The 16,520-nt window shown below is 56.1% G+C and overlaps 1 protein-coding gene across 2 annotated transcripts in view; it reads left to right on the plus strand.

The window, feature by feature from the left end:
* Window positions 1–410: 410 nt before the first annotated feature.
* Window positions 411–16,520, plus strand: part of CRTAC1 (cartilage acidic protein 1) — a 143,840-nt gene continuing 127,730 nt past the window's right edge. Inside the window, exon 1 of one of the 2 annotated variants that reach the window (XM_008270310.4) lies at window positions 411–988. In XM_008270310.4, the coding sequence (XP_008268532.1) occupies window positions 965–988 (24 nt within the window). In that variant the 5' untranslated portion in view covers window positions 411–964. The remainder of the gene's footprint in view (window positions 989–16,520) is intronic. The other variant, XM_051824045.2, reaches the window with a different exon arrangement.

The following is a 16,520-nucleotide window of genomic DNA, read 5'->3' on the forward strand; positions in this document are numbered from 1 at the left end:
GGGCGAGGAGGCTGCTGGCACGCACCGGGACCAGGGCAGGTGCGCCGTGCCCGCACCGGTGCTGCGGGGGGACGCGCCGGGCGGGGTGAGGCGGGGACCCTGCCGGCGGCGGGCGGGGGGCGCGGACGCCGCCAGAGCTCAGAGCGCCGCTGCCCGCTCCCCTCCCGCCCGGGCCGCCGCGAAGCTCTGCTCCCCATACTGAGCAGCTCCCGGGAGGCTCGGACACGTCCCCAGGCCAGATAAAAATCCGCTCAGCAGCGCGAAATCTCGCCATCAGCGCGGCTCGCGCGGCAGCGCGGCCAAGCCCGGCCCGGCGACGCCAGATCGCTATCTGGGGGGACTGGCAGGCGGCGCGGCCGCGGGCGGCTGGGGTTCGCCGCCCTCCCCCCGCCCGGGGCCTGCCTTCCTGGCGCTCTCTCCTCGGGGAGAGCGGCTTCCCGCCGGCCCAGGCCCGCGCGCCCCGTCAGGCGCCCCCTCGCGCCGCGCCAGGCCCCGCTGCCTCCTGAAGGTTACGCGACGCAGCGGCGGCACGAGGGGGGCTCCCGCCCTCGCCGCCGCCCACCCCGGTGCCCGCCGCGCCGCGCCGGGCCAGCCCGGGCTGCCGGCTGCTGCCACCGCAATCCCGGCTCCTAAATCAGCGCGGGGAGGCGACCCCTTCCCCCACCCGGCTCCCGGAGCTCCCCGGGCGGCGATTGGCCGCGCGGGCGCCCCCCGCCCGCGGGCCCCCCGGTTCCAGCTGCCGCGCCATTGGCTGCGGGCCTCCGCCAGCCTTTACATAAGGCCGGGCGCGCTCGAGTGGAGTTGTATAAAGCGAGCGCGCGGCGTCGGGGCGGGAGGCTCGAGGCCAGCCCGGGACCGGGGCTGGGAGCTGCGAGGCGGCGGCGGCAGCGGCGGCGGCGGCGGAGGCAGCAGCGAGCGCCCGCGCTCCCACGCCCCCCGGCGGTGGGGCCGAGCGAGGCCCAGGATGGTTCGCGGCACTGACCCCGCTGTGAGTACCCGCTCCCGCGCCCCCACCCCCGGAGGAGAAAGTTTTTCCGGCCCCGCGCACCCCTCCCGATCTGCCCGCAGGGGTGGCGAGGATGCCGCCCGGAGCCGGGGAAGACCCGGCCCGCGAAGGCAAGCAGCTTTGCTCCTAACTTGCCAAGAGGCGCGGGACTTGGTGGACGCGCGGAGTATCCCCCGCGGGCCGAGGACGCGGCAAGCGCCTGGCTGGAGATGGGGGAGAGCCGGGAGCTGAGGTGTAGGGGCGACCTCCGGCAGCCGGCCGGGAAGGTGGTGTTGGAGGCGCGCCGGAGGTCAGCAGTTTGGGGAGGGGGCCCCGGGGCCGCGAGGGGGCGGAGCAGGTGAGGAGGGATGTGCCGGGGATGTCGCGGAGTCACCCAGCCTGGCAGGCTGGGCTCAGGGCCGGGGACGCTGCTGCGCGCCTGGCCGAGTGCCTTCGCTTCCCGGCTAGGGAAGAGCCCCGGAGGGCCGGCTCTGCGTCCCCGGGGAAGCCGAGCTGTCTCCCCGGCTCAGCGCTGGGTGGCAGAGAGCTTCAGGAGCCGGCCCCGCGCGCAGCGAGGCTGACAGTCGCCTTTTGCTGGATCGAGGTGTGGTCTCGCTTTCAGACTGTCTCGGACGAGCCCGCTTCAGGCATTCCAGGACAGCCCGGGGTTCCCTGTGGACCCCCTGGGAACACATGGAGGCTTTGATGAGGGCGTCAGGCCGGGCTTGGGGGCATGCCCAGCAGTGCAGCGCGCGTCTTTGCAGTACAGTAGTCGGGAGCTCTGCCTGGTCCCGCTTCCGCAGAAACCAACTCAAGAATCCGAAGTCATGCCAGGCTGGGTGGGAGCCTCGCAGAGTGGCGGTCAGACGCTACTGGGGGTGGGGCGGGGGGCGTCCTCCGGGAATGACGAATGAATATTCCCGCTGCCGCTGGTGGTGGGCTCACCGAGGGCGGACTCTGTGTACCCTTGGGGTGCATCAGTTCCCGGGCAGGACACATTCTTGAGTCGCACTTGAGGTGTCTTCTGGGCTGGGTCAGGACTCCCCAAGTGAAGTCAGTGGAGAAGGGGGCAGGGGTCTGCGGGCGTGGGGCGCGGCTTTGTGGTGCTTGAGCCAGGGGAGACCTTGTGTGGGAACAGAAAAGCTCTGGCGGGGAGATGTGTGACTGTGATGGCGCGGGGCGGGAAACACCCAAGGAGGGATTGGAGCTACTTGGGAGAGTCGCACTGGAGCTCCCTGGAGCCCCGGGGAAGGAGTGGACAGGTGGGAACATGGCGGTTGCTCCAGGGTAGTCCTCTAGGAAGCGTTTCCCCCCTCTGGTTTGGTTCCGAACATCTTCCTGGAAGCACACCCACCCAAGAGGCAACAGAGGGAGTTGGGGGTATGGATGCTGGCTCGGGGACCACAGTTAGAATATTCTAGCTTCCAACTGGTTTGAAGGGAGAAGGCTGAAGGCACAGTGGCGTTGACCTCTTGTTCATCTGCTCGCTTAGGGTTGTGTCCCTCACTTCACCCCACCCCTGAACATGGGCGGGTGTTCACATTCCCAGGATGTCAGCTTCGGCCTGGAGATCTTTCACGAGGGCCATCAATCCAAACCCCAACCCCAGCTCCATCTTCTGTCTGCCTGCAGTCCACATTTTCCTGCTGCGTTCCCAAGACCTTCTCGCCACTGGGGATTTGTGCAGCGAGATTCCTGCTTGTTGTTCCTTCTTCCCTTGGCTCCATCTGGGCTGCACCTGCTGTTCTGAGCTCTGGTGTTTATTCCTTGGCACCTTGTTTGGTTTAAGGCATCCTGTGGCTGCACAGGGCTTGCCCCTGTGACTGTGTGGGCCAGTGGCTTGTACAATTCTAGGGAGTGCCACATGGACTCATAGGGAGGACTCCAGATCAGAAAGGCGGTCCCCTTAAGCATCTTGTGGCAGCCTCCCTCTGGTTCTCCTCCTTGCTGCCCACTGAGGCTACGCCAAGCTTTAAGCTGGAGTAGGCTTCCTGGTGTCCAGTAGGGGGCGGCAAAGATACCTAGCTCAGGACCCCTGGCTCTCACTTCTTGCCCTTCACTGGCCATATAGTAGCTTAATGGTTTGAGCAAACTCAGGCCACAGCCCCCAGCCATCACTGTTGTCAGTGACACCCTTCAACCACATGCTTCCTGGATGTCCAGGGGTCCGGTGGCCTCGGGTGCAAGCAGGCATCCCCGAGAGAGAACTGGTGCATAGCTCCACGACTCTCTAAGATTGTTCCTCAGTACTTGGTGCCGGAGTGTTCTTCGAACTCACTGGAGACTCACAGGGCCCGAGCACGTTAGAGCAAGAGAGTAGCATTTAGGAGTATCTGCTCCGGCCCTGTTCCTTCCCCAGTAGGCATGCACACCTTCATTCACAGACGAGAAAGCTGAGGCCAGGGCCCCTGGCCAGCATCTTGCCCAAGGTCCCCTGGCTGCTGGGTGGGAGGGATGGGATGAGGTCCTAGGAGCCCCAGGTCTGTGTTCAGAGCTGTTTCCACCCCGGGGATCTGCGTCCTCATCACCACGAGGACCGCGGGGTGCCCTCTGTGCAGCAGGCACTGGGGTGACCGCACTTGGCTGGTTAGTAAGTCGGAGGAAATTTCTTTGAATCTCATTCAGAGCAGCGAGGTGAGGAGCAGATAGGTTCTTGCGACGTTCGTACTCAGGTCATAGAAGGTCCTGACTATCCTTTGCCTTCCTCCACTAACTTTGCTGGATATTCAAGTTGCCTTTTAGGCAGATGTGCACCAGCTGCAGGTTTCTGTCTGTGTTTAGGAATCCTCAGTGCCCAGTCCCTCACCAGGGTCTTGGCACCCAGGCCTGGAGCCCTTGCTCTCCTCTGCAAGACTTGCTGAAGTGGGCCTTTCTGTCCCGCGGCCATGCCACTGCTGCTGGGCCCTGCGTGGACTGGAGAGTTTGTAAAGAGTGTTCACCTATTTCCCCCATCCTTGCTGCTTCCAGCTCAAGGTCAGAGTCCTGGGCTGTTCTATTTTTTTGCAAAATTCTCATGTTCAGGTTTCCTGGGTGACCTGGAGGACACTGCCATTCCCACTGCCCTTTCTTCTGCTCTGGGAGTCTAGCCGTCGACATCTGAGCTGGGCCCCGGGAAGGAGGCCGCCCCCTCTGCTTTCCTTGGCTCACCCAGCTGCTTTGCACACCCAGCGGCCTTCCTCTGGCTTCCCCGGGAGCCCTGGCTGACTTGGCAGCCTACCCTCACAGGACCCATCGTCACTGCCCCACCAGAAATCTGAGAAGCAAATCCTCTTCTGTCTCTCAGGCTCAGCCAAGGGAAGATGCTGGAGTTTCCTTATTTCTCTCCGACTCACAGACGGGGTGTGTGGTCCCCGTCAGGGACAAATGGAACACTGGGGAGCACCAGCAACCTCTTCTTGAGAGGTTGTGGCTGGAGTCCTCACCAGCCCCCAGCCTTAGCCAGAAGAATGAGCCTGCTTTCTACTTCTGGATAAGACTGAAGGCATATGAAATATGACCAGGGCACTAGCTCTCTGGGTTTTTGCTTTGATGGGGGAGGGGTGTAGAGTCTGAGACCTTGAGAAAACACAAAGACGCCCCTCTTGAGAGCCCCACTAGAGGGCTGACACTTGCCCAGGTCTCATTGTAGAGCTTGGACTCCGGTGTCCCCATCACTGGCTTGGGGACCCTGGACAAACCCCTTGACCTCTGCCGGTGTCACTTGCCACCTCAGCTACGTGGTGAAGCTGGCAGCCCTGTGATGAGCGTAGGGTAGCAATCGAGGAAGGCAGTCCATGGTGTGCCTGGGCCCTTGGTCTGCCGGAAGGGCGAAGGTCCTTGCTGTATCACCGAGAGCCCCCCTGGCTCTTCTCTGGCTCACCAAATGAGGCTGAGTGTCCAGGTCAGGGCAGCAGCCTCCGCTTGCAGCAACATCTGGGCCGGTGGACAGAGGCATCCTTGGCAGGCTCCCACCTTCCCACACCTCAGAGTTTTCACTTTGGGGTTCTGCCTTTCTTGGGGAAAAGGAACGTTCTAGGCCCTTGGGTAATTCTGAGCATGGAGGAGGGCCCTGAACTATCGAGTCCTCAGGAGGGGTCTTTGTGCTGGGAGAAGGCTTCTTGGAGCCCCGTGATGCAAGAGGGCTGACTCCCACTGAGCTTCTGCTGTGGAGCTAGGCGTCACAGCCAGCCTGGGGTCTGCTAGGAATCTCCCAAGAGCCTGGCGTGGTTGCTTAGGGGACACAAGCCTGTGAACTCTCCTGGGGAGAAAGTATGAAATCGGTTGGTTCATCATCACAGCAAACACAGCCTGGGCCGCTTTATGGATTTAAGCAATGAGAAGTAGCAGAGGACTGGGACACTGTGTCCGGAAGGTGTGAAGGAGAAAAGGAGGCAGCGCGGAGACCTTTCTCCCTTTGAATCACTCGCGATCTTGACCTCACTGAAGTCCTCTGGCAGCCACTGGAGGGGCTGCAGGAGACGTTGTCATTGTTATCCTGGGGTAGAGACTGCGACTGGCATCCCATGGGAGGAGAGGCCAGGGATGCAGCTGGCCATCCTGAGACACACAAGTCAGCCCCACAACCCAGCGTTATCCAGCCCTAAATGTCACTGTTGCCAAGCTTGAGAAACCCTGAACTTGAGCTTTGCAGCATCAAATCACGGCCCATTAGAGGTGGATGGGGGTGAATTTTAGACATATTCTCATCCAATTCTCCTGTTTCATGGCTGAGATGGTGAGATCCAGAGAGCAAGGGGACCAGCCAGGGTCACCAAGCAAGCGAGTGGCACCACGGGTCAGCTTTCTCCCAAGGCTGAACTAGCCCAGACTGCCCCAAAGTTGTTGCCGAGATGAAAAGTGAGCTGTGAAAACACTTGGAAAATTATGAAGAGACTATTATTACTATTGCTATTATTAAGAATTTGGGAGTTTGGAAAATTCTATTTCTGGCTGTGCCACTGACTCATTGTGTAATCTTGGACGAATCTTTCCTCCTCTCCTGCGCCTCTCTGTGAGGGTATGTGGTGGCGGGGTGGGGGAGGGGGAGTTTTAGCAGTAAAACGTACAGCAGAATTGTTATCTTGCCCTGCAAAAACTCTACACGCTTAAAAACAAGGATAGAAATGTTTCTTGAAAGAAGTCATGTTGACTTCGTAAAAAGCAAAGCGTTTACTTGGACAGATTCCAATACCTGGCCCCTGTGAGTTGGTTCCAGCCCAGGAAATCTGATGAACATCCGGAGGAGAAACTGATAGCTCCACAATTGACAGGCGGCTGGATTTGTCCCCACTCCCTGCGGGAAGGGGAGAGGGTGACTCCTCTGCACCCTTTCCTGCTCAGGCAGAGAACTTCACGGAGGCATGGGAAGGCGGGGCCCTAATTAGTAAAACCTTGTTTACTTAACAGACAAATTCTTAAAGATCTCTTCCTAGTGACATTTTGACATATGACTTTAATTAGCTACAGAAAGAGAGTGCAAAGAGTGTAAAATGACCCTTTCTATTGTTTTCTGTTACTCTTATCTTCGTTTGCACTTGACAAGTACGGTGACAAGGTCGTGGAATCACTGCTGAGCTCAGGGGCAGTCCTGGTGACCAGAGATGGGGCCTCACGCCCTCCCCCGCCTTCCCTGGCATCAGCCTCCACCCACCTAGAGAGCAGCCACAGGGTGTCGAAGGCTCCTCTGAGGTCTGTCTGTCTGTAGCACAGGTGCTCATGGGGCTTGCAGCACAGGGCCCAGGCCTGGCACAGGCAGTGGAGCTCTGGTGGAGTTGGTAGGAGCAGCCCGATTGGGGTCTCTCAGCCTAGGTCTTTCCACTGTGCTCAGATTGGAGGTTCAAAGTCACTTGAGGCTCCTCTCGGGGGACTAAGATTATACCACCTCCACTTTCCACCTGGGGGAGGGGCAGCACCACTCTCTAGACCCCTGCTACGAATTCTGCCTGTATGGAGGCAGGTCCCTTAGCACTGGTGAGCAGGCCTTGGAAAGCCAAGTAGTTGGGCCACGGGCTCTTTCCCAAAGTGATGTCATCTTCCCCTGCACCTTGGTGTCTAAAATCCAGTTCTTTCTTAGAACTAATGATCACGCAGCTGTCGTCAGAGAAGCTGTGCAAATCCAAAGAGGCTTTGTATGCAGGGAAGTGAGCGTTCCCAAGCAGGAGACTCGCTGCCTTGCAGACGGTGTGGGGAGAGGCTCTGTGTCAGTTGTTCTCCGTTACGAGTTCAGTGCCTCGCGTGGCACTTGGCATGTGGCTGCTGGGTGGCTGAACAAATGAATGAGTGAATGTGGGTGGCCGTGCAGGGGCAGAGGCCGTCCCTGGTATTCAAGCTGGCCTCCAGACTGGCCTCGGTCGGTGAGGACTGCTTCCCTCTGGCTTCCTCCTGGAGCCAGTGTTGGGCCCTAAGCCTGTGTTAACCACCTGTAAAGCCTCCACCAGTCAAAGCAGGGTTTGTGAAACCCACACAGGGTCCACTCTTGAGATGGTGGCCAGCTCTGAGCCTTGAACAAGGCCAAGCGTCTCTTCCTCTTCACCCTCCTCTGCTGTTTCCACTCCCCCTCCCTCCCACTTCCCACTACGCCGCCGCAAGGGAGCTCAGTGCAGGTTTACCTTGCTTTAGGCTGTGAGCAGAGATGAAAATTTAGATTTCCACTGAAGACAAACCAGGGAATGAATCATTACTTCACAAAAGGGTTCCCAGGGGATGCTTTTAAGTAGCAGGTCCTCTGATGCCTTGCAAATGATTGAGGAAAACTCCTGACCCTTAGACGCATGGGCCTGGAAAAGAAATTTGGAGGTCATCCAGTGCCCCGCCCCGCCCCCCTTCAGAATATCCAGACCCCCCGGCGACACTGCCCCTCACTTCTCTGATGGACAGACTACACAAACTGCACACCGCATACCTCAAATCTAAAAGACCCTTCCAGAAACGCAGCTCTGCTCATGTCTCCCCAGCCTCAGAACCTGCCCCCGGTGGGACCCCATGCTCCTGCCCTTGGCATAGCTGCCTCCATGCAGCGCTGCACCTGCAGCCTTCTCCCCATCATCCCCCGCCAGGCACTGCATTCCAGCAGCAGCAAGTGCATGTCTAGCATGCGAGCTGTCACACCCGTGCCTTTGATCCATGGGCTCCTCCCTTCTGGAATCCCGATTCACCATCTCCGCAGAGACTTTCCTTCTGCCCTTCCACTCACTGCCCTGACCAGCCCGGCCCTCCCAGGCCTGCAGCTGGGCTTGGCATCTGTTGTGTCTCACCCAGGTGGACCATGGGCTCCTTGAGATCAGGCACCATGCCTTCGTCATCACTTCTAAATATTTGAAGAATTACTGTGTCTGTCCAAGTAGACCAAGGAGCCCTGAGCTTGGAAAGCAGTATTTAAGGCGTCAAAGAACCTGCTGGGCCCTAGATAAATTAGTAACAGAAGCAAGCCTATTCCTCTAAGTCTTGTAGTCTAGAGCTTTCCATCCAACGCTTGGCAACTACTCGTGGAAGGGGAGCACCTGGCAGCCTGGATCCCATCGCCTGCTGTGTTTGTTCATTCAACAAGCATTTATTGTTGGTGGTAGTGGTGCGGCGGCTGTTGCCATTACCTACCATGTGCGAACTTCTCTGTGCCAGTGCCTACCACGCAGTCATCCGGTCCTGTCTCAGAGCAACCTGACAAGTCTTACTTCCCACAGCGGGAGGTCAGAGCAATTAATAGTCCTTATTACGATTATTACATTGTGCGTAAGGCTAGGAGACTCCATTTGTCCTCTCACTTTCAGAAATTCCGTCTCATTAGCCCACCAGCCTCCAGCCTGGGACCCCTGAGTGGTCATCCACCTTCTCCTGGAGCAGGCCCCAAGCTCCTGTGAGTGGTGAGTGCTGCTGCTGGCACCGGTGGCAGAGGCTGTCTCCAGCTACAAGGGAGGAGGGGGATGCCCAGGACGTGGCGCCTTCTGGGTGGTGGAGAGTACGGAGGTCCGGAGTTTGTCCTCCAGGCTGGCGGTGGGGAGGACCAGCACAGGGGATGGGCTGAGAAACTGGGAACTGTAGCACCAAGTGTGTGTTCCAGGAGGCAAGGACCATACACTGTTCTCAGCGTTTCCCTCGTGCCCACGGCAGTGCCTGATGTAATAGGTACACAGGAAATCATGCATGCACGTGTGGAGTGATGGCAGCCTCCAATGTCCTTCTCACTTGGGCCATAAAATTCTCCTTCTCACCGACCTGTCTGCCTCCAGTCCAGTCCTCTCCTGGCCTCCCCCACAAGCCCCGCCACCGTGTCCTCTCCGGCCCACCACTCTGGCCATGGCACCCCCTAACCCTTTTGGCTCAGGTCTCTCATCGGGCCTCCAGGATCTTGTCCAGTCTCCTTAGCTGCAATCCTTCCCATCAGAGACCCTGGCCCCACCCCGTGCTCCAACCACACAGAGTCTTCATGCATGGCACAGACCCGTGCTTCCACCATGCACCTGCTGTCTTCTCAGCTGCTGGAACACTGTCTCCCCTTGGGCCCCTGGCCAGCTCCCTATTGCTCTCTCACATGCCTGCCCCTGATCCCCCAGGCACAGGACCTTGCTCCTTTCACTGTTCCCGAAGCACTTGGTTTAAAACGTTTGTGTCAGTGAAAGAAACTATTTAGCGTAGAACAGGGGTGGGGAAACCTTTTTTCCTGCCAAGGGCCATTTGGATATTTATAACGTCATTCGCAAGCCCTACAAAATTATCAGTTTAAAAATCAGCCTGCTATAGATTTATTGAACTTTGAGTCCCGCCTGTGGTTGCCTTGGCAGGGCCAGGCTGAATGATCTCGTGGGCCTTAGATGGTGAGTATACGTTCCCCACCCCTGGTGTGGAATATCAATTCTGGAGCTAGTTTGCTTAGATACAAATGTTGAATCTACCGTGTGCTGGCTGTGTGACCTTGGGCAAGTTACTTAACCAGTCTACAACTTAGTTTCCTTCTCTGTAATTGAGAACCTCACAAATTCAGTAGGAGGAGTCCAGGAGCCATCTGTGTGAAGGGGCAGAGCAGTAGTAGAAGGTGCCATGCTTATCGTCACCCATTCCTCCCTTGGTACTTGCCATGGGCATAAGGCTGTGCCTCAGGCCGCGTGCACCAGGCTAAGAGCCTCACTGTCTGCCTCCAGTACCTGGGCCTGTGATGGGCTGCAGAGCCCCACGGTCAGCTCTGAGGTTTAGCAGGGGAGGCAAGAGGGCTGGGGACAGCACCGAGCAGGTGTTGCTGTTGCTCAGGTGAGGGGAGAAGGGGGCACAAGGACAGGGCAGCTTGGACAGAGGCCCGTGGAGCAGTGTTGTCTCGGTGACCCAGTGGGTGAGGAAGATGAGGAACCAAGATGACACCAGATTGCCAGCCACTGGCTGTGCTGGGATGTGAAGAGCATCCGACTTCCTCCTTGGATTCAGGGCAAATGAGGGGAAGCTCAGCAGATGCAGGTGAAATGCCACCTTTGTGCACAGACAGCTGTTTGGCAGTGCAGGCTTCCTTCCATTTGGGGTCCTTTAGGCTGGCGGACGCCCCTGCACCTGCCCACGGCAGGCCTCCCCAGGGTGCAGGCAGTGCCAAGCCTGCCTGGGCAAGCTCAGCACATGGCAGAGTGGCCTCACGGGGAGGCAGGTCCGGGGAGGGCTGTCCACATCCAGGGTCCGGGGAGGGCTGTCCATATCCAGGCTGATGGAAGCAAGGAGGGGGCAGGAGTGTGGCTGCTGTCCCGGATTGCTAGTCTCAGCACTACTGATGTTCTGGGCTAGAGAATGCTTTGTTGGCGAGCTGTCCTATGTGTTGTAGAATGTCCAGCAGCATCCCATCCCCCACCCACTAGAGGCCAGTAGCACCTCCTTCTCTGTTGGCAACACCCAAAAATGTCACCAGGCATTGCCAAATGTCCCCCTGGTAGCAGGAGCAGCAAAATCTCCCTGGGTAAGAATCAATGCCCTCCAGATGGACGCATGGTGCATGGCACGTGAGAGTTCCCTCCCCCCGTGACCTGGGCCAGGAGCCTCCTGATAGGCAGTCCTGGGGGCAGGAGGGCACCACAGCTGCCTGCTGTCTGCCCACACAGCTCCTCCCTCTCCTCCTCCTGCCTCCTTGCTCGGCTGACTTCTTAGCATCCCTCCATGTTCAGCTATTGCACCCTCCCTCTGGGAAGCGGGGCCCAGCGGCTGGCTTAGCTCTCTTGGCGTACCCCTGCCCCACGCCCAGCACTCCTCATCCCGGGCTACAAAGGTCGAAACACTCAGTCCCTGTGACCTGGCGCCCAGCTCGATGCCAGGCCCATGGCAGATACGCAGGAAGTGTTGCATGGGTGCGTGAGCCCGGGCCGCCCTGTCTGCCCTTCTCCAGCGTGGCCTGGTTCTGGGAGCTGTTTACTGGGTCTCCTGTGCACCTGGTGTTCCTGCTGCTGCCCTCCCCCCTCGTGCTCGGCTCTGCCACAAGTCTCTGAAAAGGTCTATGTTTTCTGCTTGTTCCCAACATCTGAAGCATTCAGGCCTCTTGCTTTTGTGAGAGCTCGGGGTGTGTCCTTGGCTCTTCTGATCATTGCACAAGAACTGCTTGCCCTGGAAAGTGCCCCCGAAGCCTCTCCCACAGCTGCTTGACCCTGCGGCAGAGAACCCGGGTTGCCTGGTTACCACTTTTCAGACCCAATTCACAAAGTCCTGAAGCCACAGAAAACTGAGTTTGGCTGCATGTGACTCACAGCCACTGTCAGACTGTCCACCCTGGCGCAGTCCCTGTGAAAGTAAGACAAACAAGCAGCCAGCTGCCTCCTGCCGGGGCCCCCAGGAGGCCTTCCCTGTGGCTCACTTAACCCTTGACACCTCGTTACAGATGAAGACATCAAAGATCAGCCAGGGCAAGGGAGGTGCCCAGTGTCACTGGCTGGTTGGTGGCCGCTTTGGGATCCAAATCCGGGTCGCTGACTCCAGGCTCTGGACTGTCTCTCCGTCCTGCTGAGGATGGCTTACGAAGTTCGCCTGTAATGCAGCTTTAAGAAATTGTTGTGACAAAGCAATTCATCTCACAGCCTGAAACATGCATCCTGCCACCCCCCCCTCCCCCGTCCTGGGGCGCACTTTCTCTCCCGCTCCGCACGCCTGCCTTGCGGGAGCAGCCCGCCTGGCTTGCAGAGGCCTGGTGTCTTCTGGGCTCGCCTCTCTGCCCAGGCTCTGCCTTCGGGATGTAGCCTCCTGGGGACTTCTCTGACCCAGAACAGCCTTCCGTTGGCCCTGCACGGGGTGTCAGACCTGAGCTTGCACAGCTGCCCAGCTCCCTGTTGGGAGGGCTCGCTGAGGGCAAGGACCGAGTTGAATTCATTGCCACATTCCTAGAGCTCACTGCCTCTCCAGCACATAGTACAGAGCACGCAGCACGAGTACTTAGTGCATCCTAAGTAGTACCCCGTGTACTACTCTGGTGCTACTGCTGGGGAGTACTACTCACATACTCTTCCACCTGCTGGATGCCCCATACACAAGCATTCATGAGCGTTCAGTTCACCCTCCTTTTTCATCCCGTTTTTACCCTTTCTACCTGTTTGCCGCAGGATTCTGCTGGGCACTGTGGGCTGACCAGAGGTTCCTGAGCCAGCCACACCGGGCGCGAGTCACCCAGGGCACCCGCCGCTCTGCTGCTGCTACTGGCCGGATCTCCCTGCTCTGCTTTCTCACCCAACTTCATATCCCCTTCCTCCTTTGACACTCTCTAGCTAAATAGATTTTCTTCATATACTTCAACAAGCCGATGATGAATTCTGGTAGCAGAAACATTTTTCACTTGAAATCAGATTGCATCTTGCACTCCCATCTGGGGACCGGGAGTCTGGGGCAGTGGTTCTCGACTCAGAGAGCCCCAGAGCATCACCGGGGCAGCTTCTGAAAAGACACGGCACCTGCACCCCACTCCAGACCACCTCAGCCAGAAACTAGGTGAGGGATGTGGGCGGCAGCGTAGTTGTAAAAACAACCCAGGTGAGCCTGGGGCAGCCAGGGCTTACGGCCAGAGGTCCAGGGCTTTGGCACTGACAAGTGAAGTCTGTAGACCAGCAGGCGAGGCTCGCAGCTGGTTCGAAGCGCAGACTCCCAGGCCGCTCCCCAGACTGCCGGAACCAAAACCTGCACTTCCAACGAGACCCTCGGGTGATGGGTGAGCCCAATACCATTGGAGGAGCACTGCTTTAGAGAAAGGACCGTTTTTAAAATACCTGTTAAGTATGACAAATTGCAAGCACTTTCTGCTGATTCACACTATCATTGGGACGTACTCCTTCCTTCCTTCATCTCGCAAATATTAATAGGGCACTGCCTGTGATGGTTTCTGAGAACACCCTGGCATGCCTCTCCACCCCAGCCTGCAGATCCCTGCCCACGCCCGTCTGGGCTCTGCCCTTGGAGGTGCCAGTCTCCTTGACCTGACCCTTTCTGGTTCCACTCCTTCCTTTCTTCTCACCTCTTCAGAAAATTGGAGTCAGAATCCATCTTTGTCATTCTCTGTCAATTGTGATCATTTGACCTTGAGCCGAAGACAACTAGTGCTTGGAGTGTGTAAAGACAAACCGGACCTGGGCAGCCCTGGGATTGATTTTAGCTCCTTGGATCCAGAGCTGGCAGAGAGGGTTCGCGCCCCGCTCTCCTCCCTTCACTGTGGTATACGGCCCAGCCTGGTGACTCTGAGAACTGTAGTGTGGAACTCTGCTCTCCGGTGTGTGGTTTATGGACCAGCATCCGCGATGCCACATGGGAGCTTGTTAGAAAGGCAGAATCCCGGGCTCCACTGCAGAGTTATTGAACCAGAATCTGCATTTTAATAAGACCAGCAGGTGATTCATATACACATTAAAGTTTGTGAAGTACTGAAGCACTGGGATAGAATAGTGTTTCTCAAATGTTGCAGTATACTAGAATCACATGGGAGTTTTCCGAAACACCACACCAGGAGCAGGCGTTTAGCCTGGTGGTTAAGATGGCCACATCCCACACATCAGAGTACCTGCGTGTCAGTCCCAGCTCTGGCTCCTGACTCTTAGAAATGCAGGCCATGGGAGGCAGCAGTGATGGCTCAAGTCATTGAGTTCTTGTCATTCACCATGGAAGACCTGGAATTGTGTTTCCAGCTTCAGCCATGACCCAGCCCTGGGCACTTTGGGAGCGGACCAGCAGATGGGAGCTCTCTTTGTGTTTTTTTTTTTCCAAAAATAAAAACAATTATTTAATTAAAAAATCCCATGTCCAGGCTACATCCTGTGCTAATTAAGTGAGAATATCTTGTGATGAGATCCAGCCATCATGTATCATTTTAGTGATATTTACGTGTACAATTCAATGGCAGTGAGCACACTGTTGTGCAACCATCAGCACCATGCATATCCAAACCTTTTTCATTATCCCAAATCAAAACTCCACGTCCATTAAACACTGACTCCCCATTCCTGTCTCCCTCAGCCCCTGGTAACCATTATTCTGTCTGTCGCTCTAGATTTGACTGCACTGGGTACCTCTTATAATATTCATCCTTTTGTGACTAGCTTATCTCACTTAACATAACGTCTTCAAGATTCATCCATATTGTAGCATGTGTCAAATTTTTCTTTTTAATGTCAAATAATATTCTATTTATATGTTTATCCACTAAGCCATCCATAGACACGTGGGTTGCTTCCAGCTTTTGGCTATTGTGAATAATGCTTCTGTAAACATGGGTGTACATATATCTGTCCAGGTCTCTTCTTCCACTTCTTTTGGGCACATACGCAGAGCTAAAATTCCCGGATCCTATAGTAATTCTATTTTGGATTCTTTTTTTCAGTAACTGCCCTCCAGTTTTCCACAGCAGCTGCACCATTTTGCATTCCTGTGAGTAATACAAAAGTTCCGATTTCTCCACTTTCCACCAACACTTATTCTTTTTTAAAAATTAAATTATAGCCATTTTTATGGGTACAAAATGGTATCTCTTTGTGGCTTTGATTTGCATTTCCCTTATGATTAGTTTCATGTCTTGTTGGCCATTGTGTATCTTTGAGGGAAATAATTATTCAATACTTTTCCCCATTTTGAACCAGCTTGGTTTTTGTTGTTGTTTCTGTTGAGGTGTAGGACTTCTTTATATATTCTGGATATTAGTATCTTATCGGATGTATAATTTGCAAATATTTTCTCCCATTCTTTGGGTTGCCTTTTCACCCTTTTGATGATATCTTTAGTGAACAATAATTTTTATTTTGATGTAGTCCGTTATCTTGTTGTTGTCATCTATATTTTTGGTATCTTATCCAAGAAACCATTGTGGGGCATGAGAATTTTGCAAAGCTCCCTAGGTGATTCCAACCCACTGCCGAGATTGAGCAGCGTTTCCCAAATTCTAATGGACATTCAAATTACCTGAAATCTTGTTAAGATGCTTACTCTGATTTATTAGGGCTGGGTGAGGCCCAAGTTCCACATGTCTAACAAACTCCTAAATGAAGCCGACGCTGATGGTCTGCAGACCGCTTGGCAGAGCCAGGGTGCGGAGGAGCATGCCAATGACTGCCCTGAGAGGAGCTGGTAGCTGTCCGCGGACCTCCTAAGCTTCCTCACCATAACTGCTTCCCCCTCCAGCATCTGGCTAGCCCAGCACTCACCTATGACTTCCCCCTGGTACTGAGCAGGCTCATGGGTGTGTAGGTGCCTTGGGTATGGCACATGAATGGAATGTGGAGAGCTCCCTGTCCCCGGCCAGGCCATCTGCAGGTGTGCCCACATTGGATGCATTCGAGATCCACACTCGTGGTGGCTTGCTCCTCTCTGACCTTGGCCCCTGGGAGGAAACTGCTGCTGAGCCCTCCGAGAGGCTGTTGTGTTCAGAGTACGCTGAGCGTGCTCAGCGAGAGAAACCACACAGCTTGGTCTGGAGTTTACAGAAGCCAGGAGGGGAAACTGCGGAAGAGCTGCTTCTTTTAAAAAGAGCTTTCATCCATCACAGAATTTTCCAGCCAGAAAGTTCTATGCAAGGTTTCCTCCCAAACCTTCATTTTGCAGGAGAAAACTAGGGCCCCAGAAGACTGGGACTTGTTCAAGCTCACCAAGCAAAATCGAGGGGACCCGTAGGTACACTCTTTCTTCTTTCTCTGGGCTCTTTATCCATAAATAGACAACACAGGGGAGCTACTTCTCTCCTGCGGCTCCTTTGGTCAGCAGTCTTACCTGGTGGAGAAAAGGTAAAATCCAAGAGACTTGCGTCCTGATCAGATCAGTGCTTCTAGTGGCCTTCGTTAGCAAATTTCTTCCAGTTACTTGTGTTCCTTCTAGGAACCCGCTTCCCTGGTGGCGGTGACCCAAATTGCAGGCGTGGTGCCTGGGCCAAGCTGCCTAGGCTCTAGGAGGCTTGCCCGAGGCCACTTCTCAATTCCGGCCGGTGGCGGATGTTGTAAGCTGATCACAGTACTCTTTGCAGCCCCTGCCAATCACCTGGTTTTGGCTCTCGAGTTGCAGCTCATTTGCTATCCCTGCAGTAGAGGTCAGATCTTGAGACGTCCGCTGACCTGAAGGTCCGTGCTGGTGAGCATGTCCACAC

The sequence above is a fragment of the Oryctolagus cuniculus genome, chromosome 15 (genome assembly GCF_964237555.1).
Source record: "Oryctolagus cuniculus chromosome 15, mOryCun1.1, whole genome shotgun sequence".
NCBI classification, from domain to species: Eukaryota; Metazoa; Chordata; class Mammalia; order Lagomorpha; family Leporidae; genus Oryctolagus; species Oryctolagus cuniculus.